At 43.4% G+C, this 8256-nt stretch overlaps 1 protein-coding gene across 2 annotated transcripts in view; it reads left to right on the forward strand.

Annotated features, from left to right (window-relative positions):
• The first annotated feature begins 1879 nt into the window (after nucleotides 1–1879).
• The window catches only part of Zfp62 (ZFP62 zinc finger protein), a 19682-nt gene continuing 13305 nt past the window's right edge, over nucleotides 1880–8256 (forward strand). The window contains exon 1 of one of the 2 annotated variants that reach the window (XM_050158523.1): nucleotides 1880–2103. Coding sequence is in view for 1 of the 2 variants with exons in the window: in XM_050158522.1 (XP_050014479.1) it covers nucleotide 2099 (1 nt within the window). In the remaining variant the exon portion in view is untranslated. The remainder of the gene's footprint in view (nucleotides 2104–8256) is intronic. The other variant, XM_050158522.1, reaches the window with a different exon arrangement.

The following is an 8256-nucleotide window of genomic DNA, read 5'->3' on the forward strand; positions in this document are numbered from 1 at the left end:
GATTGGTGGCAAATGAAGCCCAACCATTATCACTCTCGCTTGGCATCGGTATAAGAATAGTAATGTTTCTTTTTTAACATTCTCTTTTCTTTCTTAGCTTAGACATCCAGTGTGGGTTTTATATTTATAATGTATCTTAGTTCAGAGTAGCCATACCTCACATGTTTTACAGCCACTAAGTGTTCATAGTAGCTCTGCAATGGGTAATCTTGGTCTGTTCCAAAGGGCAAGTTCTGACAAGGGTGTGTGTGTGTGTGTGTGTGTGTGTGTGTGTGTGTGTGTGTAAAGGACCAAAAAAAGTTCCTGCAAAATAGCAGAAATCATGAATGTAAGAACCATCATCTACAATAAAAATCACCCAAACCAAGATGCTTTATTTTGGGTTCCCAATGATCCTTCTCTGCTGTCCTTTACTGAATAAAGTGTCCCAGTCCAGATATAGATATTGTTATACTTTCTTGTCTAAAAGAAAAAGGAAGCAAACAAAAAATTTTCAAACTCTTGGGATGCAGGCCAGCCTAATATGATAGCCTTTAGTTAGCCTATGAATTCTTTGGGAGGCCTGAAAGAACTGCCCAAAGCTCTTCCTAGTTGCGCTATCCAGTAAGCCGTCTCCTAGCAATATGTGGCCATTTCACCGAAATGTAATTAGACATTTGGTCGTCGGCTGCCTCGGTCACATTTCTAGCACTGGGTAGCTGTGACTCAGTCTCTGTGTGAATTGTAGGAGAATCATACCCCAACCCCAACCTGACCATGAACTTCTCCATGAAAGACTCTCGAAGAGGTCCTTCTCTCAGGAGGAGACCTCCCCGACGCCAAGGAACAGGCCGAGACCACAAGGATGCAAATCGCAAGAGGTTTATTGGGTAAACACAGGTACCTGCGGGCAGCAAAGTCTTTCGGAGGACTTGCTGGAGGGAGAGCTTTTTATAGGGAAGAGCAAAAAGCAAGTTTACAGAAGCAGAAGCATGGTTACCGGAATGAAGCAGGGGGCATGAATGGTTTCCTCTCCCAGCGTGGATGTCTGGCAACAGTCATCCTTTTCCTATCTTATAGATATCCTGTTTTGCAGTCAACCTGCTTTGTTGATGTCCTATCTTACTGATATCCTGCCTTGCAGTCATCCTATCTCATAAACATCCTGCTCTCCCAAGCAAATGGGATGTTCTTACGAGAGCAGGCTGGCTGCTGATCCTGAGAATTTTTCAAGCAAACAGGATGTTCCCCCGGGAGCATGCTAGCTGCGGGTTTTGAGGAGGAGGTCTGTAGGGTCTTTCACTCCACAACTTGCTGCTTGCTGGCAGGACAAGGACCTAGGACTCTGCTCCATCTTAGGGTTCACTATATCACAGCATTATTTCCCACTGGCCCTGGCCTCCTTAGAGAGGCATTGAATTCTGTGGCTTAGTGCTCAAATGTGATCAAAGACACTACTACACCAACACTTCCATTCCCTATGCATATCTACGACAGGGCTTGCTTAGAAAAAAATAAAAACAGGTATAGACTGATGCAGATGATTTAAACTGGAGTTTTGTAGCAAAGGATAGGAGAGAGGGGAGGGGGGTTTCTTAGTGGCAGAAAGGGGAAGTTAGTTGTTTTCCCTAGATAAACTTCAGTCTCCACAAACAGCTGGCTTCCTGGAAATTTGAGCTCATCTGAGGGCCTTGGCTTTGAGGGGATCCCCCATATTTTGCTTCCTCTCAGGCACTCAACCCTGCCTCTTAAGAATTTCTCTTGGTAACTGTGGGCTCAGCTTCACAGGCAGGAAGTGAAGGATCTATCCTACCGCCACTGGATTATTTCATTACCTGCCCCCAATCCAGCCCGGAATAGAAACGCTCAAAACAACAGGAAAACGCCCCCTACACATCTTAGGCATCCGGGCAGAAATCGACCTCTCCACGCCGGTAAAGAGGCCAGCGCGCACCCGCAAACCGCGGGTCACGTGCGCGAACGGGGCCCGACCATCGAGTCAGTCCTCCAGCAGCCTAGAGCGGCCTCGGAAGTGCCCCCCGCGGCGCGGGTCTTTCTGGACCGGCTGTCCGCGCTTTTGTCCCGCCGGCGGCCGGGCTCCCGCGGCGCCGTCACAGCCAGTACGTGAGTCCCGGGCCGCGCGCTCCCGCCTCTCCCCGGCCCGCCACGCCCTTCCCTTCTCGGCTCTTGGGTCTCGGGCGGGTCCTGGGGGAGATCGTGACTCCGCACGCACCTCGGGAATCGTCCTCCAGGAGTGGAGGGGAAGGAGAAGCCCAGGCCGGGGCCCCGAGGGCTGCTACTGCGATCCGAGCTCGCCCCGGCCGCTGAAGGGACCGAATCCACCCCGGGCTCCTTGACTGTTCGTAGCCGTCTCGGGCTTAGAAAGGGAGGAGAAGCCCGATTATTAGAGCTTGAAATTTTGCCCTGATTGCGGTTAAGTTTGTGAGACTTAGAGGTGACCTGATTGGGTCACCCTTCCCCTTTATTTTGGTGGGAGAGGGGTGTTGAGAGACACCTGGGGTGTGGAAACAGACCCACTGGCGGGGCCTTCTCCTAGGAGATCACGTATAGACCAATGGGTGCGACCGGCGAGGGCCGTCTACCCGACTCCCACCACAGCTAACAGAGAAAGTGTTGACTTAGGTGAAAGCTTCAAGAAGTGTTGGGGCGGTGATGTAGAAGATAAACAGGGGCCAGATGGAGACGTGCCCAAGCTAGTGTGTTATCTTAAGATGCTTTATTTAGGTGGCCAGGACAGTTTGTGTACGCTTGAAGCTTGTGTGTGTGTGTGTGTGTCTTTTTGAATATGTAATGTTCATGCGGCCACGACACTAAAATATTAAAAGATTTTTAAACCAAAAATTTAATACAAAATATAAAAACATTAGATTTTCTTCCACTGTTCTCAGTGGTGGTCCTAGGCCCTATCTTAAAAGGTAAACACTTTTGTTAAGATCTTGACTAGATTAACAGGATTTCTTTATTCAAATACTAGCCAATGCGTAGTTCCTCTTATTCAGGCAGGTGGTAGCATAACAAATACTTCTGCTTCCATGTTTCTTTTTTTATCAGGAAACAGGTTTTTTTTTTTTTCCAGACCTGTAGTAGGTTGGCTATTTTGAAAAATATTTTAGGTAAGGATTGATTTGATAATCTTTGAGTTGTTCCTAGTGTTCTGATCTCAAAGGGTAGTATTTGGAATGATTCTGTACTAGAATAAGGATTGTGAAATTAGTGAGGAACTGAGATTAATAAAGTATTTTTTGTTTTACATTAACTCAATAAAATATGCTACATTACTTGCTTCAAGCAAGTCCCTGAGTGAGCCCTTAGCTTCAGAAAATCTCTTCACTGCCTTTTATAATCTTTTGCTTTCTTCATCCTTGGAGTAGCTAGAACTCTCCTCCACTACTATGAGAATACATCAGTATAAAAATCCCTTCAATCCTTATTCCTAATTTTTAAATAATAGGAACAAATCATGTTTGCCATTTATATGTGCTTTTTGTAAATTAAATACGAAAATAACCAGAGCACAAGCCATCCTCTTGTCTGTGTGGCTCTTCTCTCATATGGTTCCGTCTTCCATTTGCACCATCTAGCACTTAGGTGCTCTTGGTCCGCAATCTCTCTCTTAATTTCACTCTAGTCATCTGAACATGTCTGAATGACTTTTAGTCATTTGGATGACTATTATTCATAATAGTTATCAAATATGTTATCTGAGGATTTAAAATATGGAAACTCTGGATCACACCTGCGATATAAGACATCACCTTGTTTAATACAGTTAAAAGCCGGAAATTCAAAGTTGCGGCATGCATGTTGCACCTGTTTCTTCTTGCAGTCTCTTATTGTAGGAGCCGTTTTCCTCTGAACCAAGATTGCTCTCTTGTGAGTTGTCTCAACCTTTGAGAAGTAACTCCTCACTGACCAGAAAAGGGAGTAATTAGGTTCTTGCTGTCTGCATACACTTTTGTAGGACTTAGGGCTAGAATGCGAACAAGCACAGAAATAGCCCAGGGTTGTGAGTCTTACTAATTTGTGAGGGACAGAGACCTTTTCATGGTTGACTTCCACCGATGTTACCAGACTGATAAGGTCATGCTGTCTATCAGAAACAGCCTAGAAAGAGTTCCCATCTAATCTTGAGAAATTAAAACCTTTTTTGGTCCTTTCTAATCCTTTGTTAGAGGGGACACATCCATCTTATTGATCATCTTATAATAACTTCATCTTAGAACTCTAATTCTTGGTTCTTTTGCCCGTCTCCCAATCCATGCTCTCACTGCTTGGTGGTGGTGGTAGCAATGTAACCCTTAGTCCTAGGAGGCCCAGGCTGTGTGAGTCAAGGCCAGCCAGTGCTATAGTGTGGCGCTGTCTTGAAAAGAAACAAAAAGAAAAATTAAGCAAAGTAAAAATAATACTGTATGCCCATAGTTTCGGGGTTCTGCTACATTTTTCTCACCTTTGCCTTTTGTTTATTTCTTGGTTGAAGCATTTTGAAGCAAATTCCTGATGCTGTTTTTGTATTACCCACGTGTTTTAGTTATTAAAAGTGGCATATGCTCCTAACAGCTGTAGTGCCATTACATTACAGCCCATTTTAGCTTTGATTTTTTTTTTTAATATTTAGCAGCAGTAGTCAGACTACTGGGTTATTTGTCTACAGTAAGCTAAGTAACATTAATGGAATGTTTATAATCAACAGCATGGCTCTAAAAGATCTAAAGTATTAATACTTATCTGGCCCTTTGAAGAAAAATATTGCCAACCCTAGATTTAATAATGCCTGTGCTACTCCTTTACTTAAAACTCCAGAGGAGTAGATGAATTCTTCAGTTTGAGGCAGACCCTGCTGAGCCCTCGCTGCCCACCTGTCTGGTTTCACCTGCTGCTCTATGCTCCAGATGTCTAAAGTGTTAGGAACATTAAGTCTCCCTAGTGTGCTCTCCTGAAGTTCTTAGTTCTTCAGGGTGGAGGTCAGCCCTCCCACCTTTTCTGCTGTCAGTGCTGATGCTCTCTGGGTTAGACCTTATTTCACCTGTCCCTCCATTCCCTAGACAGCCCCAAGCCTGGGGGGGGGCGGGGAGAACTACTTATTATGGGTATAATCTAAGTTCCTTGTACCCTCTAAGGTACATTCAAAAGGATGGCAAATATTTTATTGCACTTCTCGATTGCCTTACTTGTTAACAGTGTTATGCTCCTACTGTCTTGATGGACTTTGCCTATATTTTTGATTGTGTGGTCCACACTGGATGAGTCAAGTAGCCTCTAATGAAACAGAGTTAAGGAAGCTTTGGCCTCTGACTAGGTTGGAGAAGCAAATAGAAGTGTTTGTGATTTCATGCAGTTGAGGCCAGTTAGTTGCTAATCATACAGTCCCTGAGGATTAGAGACATCAGAATTCAGTTTGTCAGATAATTGGTAGAGGGGTTGGAGACATGGCTTTTGTCACTATCCTCAGGACTTGAGTTCAGGCTCCCATGTGAAAAGCCTGGAGTTGTACCATACACTTAAAATCTGAGCCCTGAGGAGGAGTGATAGGAGAGACTGATTACTGAAGCTTCCTAGCCAGCCAGCAAGCTGAACTGATGAGAAGCTCTGCTCAGAAAGTACAATGGAGAGTGATTGTTGAAGATACCTGACGTCAACACCCTTGGCCTCCACACGCACACACATGTTCACATACTTAGACTTAACAGCACAACACATACACAAGAGGGAAAGGATAGACTGAGAATTAGTGAGTGCAGTAGCAGTGAGCAGTAAGTCAATGCCCATTTTGTGTCTAAGAACACACACACTTGGGTAGCTTGATATAAAGGATTTGGCCTGATGTTGGGGTGTGTGTTAAGGGTTTGGTTTGGTTTTTGCGCTACTCCAGCAAATCCTGCAAACTGGATAATTTGCAACAAGAGCCTGAGAAGTCCCAAATTAAGGTGTTGTCATCTTTCGAGGCCTTCTTGCTGTGTTTTCACATGGTGAAAGGCACCACATGATAGATGAGCAGAGAGAGTCATAATAAGAGTTCTTTATGAAAACCCAGTCCCACAATAATGGCATTAATATGCTGTAACATAAAGACAGTGTCTCTATGGCAGTACCCACCAACTTCTACCAGGAACAATGTCACACTTTTGTAATCCCAGATAATTGGCAAGCTGAAGCTGGGATCTCTGAGCCTGAGGCCTCAAGTTCAAGGCCAGGCCCAGTAACATAGTGAGCCCTGTCTTTAAATATATGAATGAAAGAGAACTGCTTAATATTATATTGGCAGTTTAACCTAAGCGTGGATTTTGTCTTAGCTTGGTGTTAATCTAGCAGAAAATGGCCAAGTATGCATTTTATAGCAGCTCTTAGAGGAAGAGTTGGGTGGGGAAAGAATGAAGGAGACAGACCCTGGGGCAGCAGTCCAGAAGAGAGTTGTGGAGGGCTCATACAGTAAAATCTGCTACTTTTTCAGGCTGTTTTGGATAAAGTTTAGAGAAATAGAAGAGCCTGCTTCTGATTTAGGCAAAGAGGCCAGTGGGGTGGATAATAGGATCTGTGTTTGGATAAAAGGCTTTGGGCCAAAGATGAATTTCTGAAGTCACCCATCGGAGCTGTCTGTCCAGAAGAAAGACTAAATGAAAGGATAAGGAACATATGAGCAGCTTCAGCTCTGCAAAGGAAGCATCTAGGAAAAAGCTAGTGAAGTGAAATTTAGTGGTGGAGTGAGTAGATGAGGCTTAAAGGGACACAGGTCACTAAACAGGCAGGGTGTGAGTAACACCTAGAAGGGATATAAAATTGATGGAATTCTAAGTGTATTTTTTGATATTTTGAAAACTTTGTATTTGAAGGTAATTTTAAATATACAGAAAAATCCTAAGAGTAAGATTAGCGAAAGGGGGGCTAGAGAGATGGCTCAGCTGTTGAGAGCACTGGCTTCTTCTCTTCCAGAGGACCAGGAATCAGATCCCAGCACCTATATGGTAGCTCACGGTAGTCTGTAACTCCTTTTCCAGAGGCCCTAACTCCTGGCTTCCTCGGTCACCAGGCATACATGAGGAATACAGACATACATACAGGCAATCATTTATATACATAAAAAATCTTTTAAAAAGTAGTGAAAGATACCTTTTATTCATACTCATCTGTAGTTAATGTTTTATTTCATTTTGTCCTCTTGCTTTCTCATACACATTTTCCCTCAAATTATTTGAGGATAATTTAATACATCATAGTCTTATCCTTAGATACTTTGTCATATATATTTTTTAATTTAAATATTTAATTTCAACCATTTATTTGCACATGTCAAATCACAGGAATTTGTTTCTCCTTCCACCATGTAGGCCCTGTCAGTCTTCAGACCTGCTGAACCACCTCACTGGCCCCCTTCTGTGATTTTTAAGGGTAGGGATATTCTCTTAACCAACTACAGTAGTCAATTTCAGTAAGTTTAAAGTTAATATTTTCCCATTTTATCAGCTGCCACTTTGTTTTTTGGGATAGATTCTTACTCTGGCTATCCTAGATCTCACTGTGTGGGGCGGGTTGGCCTTGAACACAGAGATAGACCTCCTCTGACTTGACTCCTGAGTACTGGGATTAAATGTGTAGACACACCCAGCTCTGGCACATTTAAAAGATGTAACAGTTTTAGCCTTTTTTAGCCTATAACATTTCTAGAACTTCTCTTTGTCTTATAAAGGGTTGAAAAATTGAGTTCCTCCACTCCCGACAGCCCCTTCAATAGAATCATCTTCATTTTGCATTAACCTGTTTCCTTATGGTTCAGTTCATGTAATAAATTCTCGTTGGTCCTGTCCTCAGGATGCCATTACAGGAAGCATATGATGTTTCTCTGCCCCATAGAAATATTAATGTAGAACATCTGTCAAAGCTTTGCTTGATTTCATGCATAATTACTGTTTTCTCTCTAATAAGCATTATGAGAAGAAATATTTAAATCCAACAAATAGCCCATTCTTTGTAAAACTTTCTCCCTAGACTTAGAATTCATTGGTGGTTTTTATCTAGTCTTTACTCTGATATTTACAGAATGCTATGTTGAAATAGGAGCGGCAGGGCTGCGTCCCCGGCACCCGGCCGCCCGCATGGCTAGCTTATGCCCGAAATAATTACACGGAAACTGTATTCTTTCAAACACTGCCTGGCCCGGCTAGTTCTAGCTTCTTATTGGCTAGCTCTTACATATTGTTCTAACCCATTTCTAATATTCTGTGTAGCCCACGAGCTGGCTTACCAGGGAGGATCTTAACCTGC

This window comes from Alexandromys fortis, unplaced genomic scaffold, assembly GCF_014885135.2.
Source record: "Alexandromys fortis isolate MF-2015 unplaced genomic scaffold, M_Fortis_MF-2015_v1.1 scaffold_99, whole genome shotgun sequence".
Classification (NCBI taxonomy): domain Eukaryota; kingdom Metazoa; phylum Chordata; class Mammalia; order Rodentia; family Cricetidae; genus Alexandromys; species Alexandromys fortis.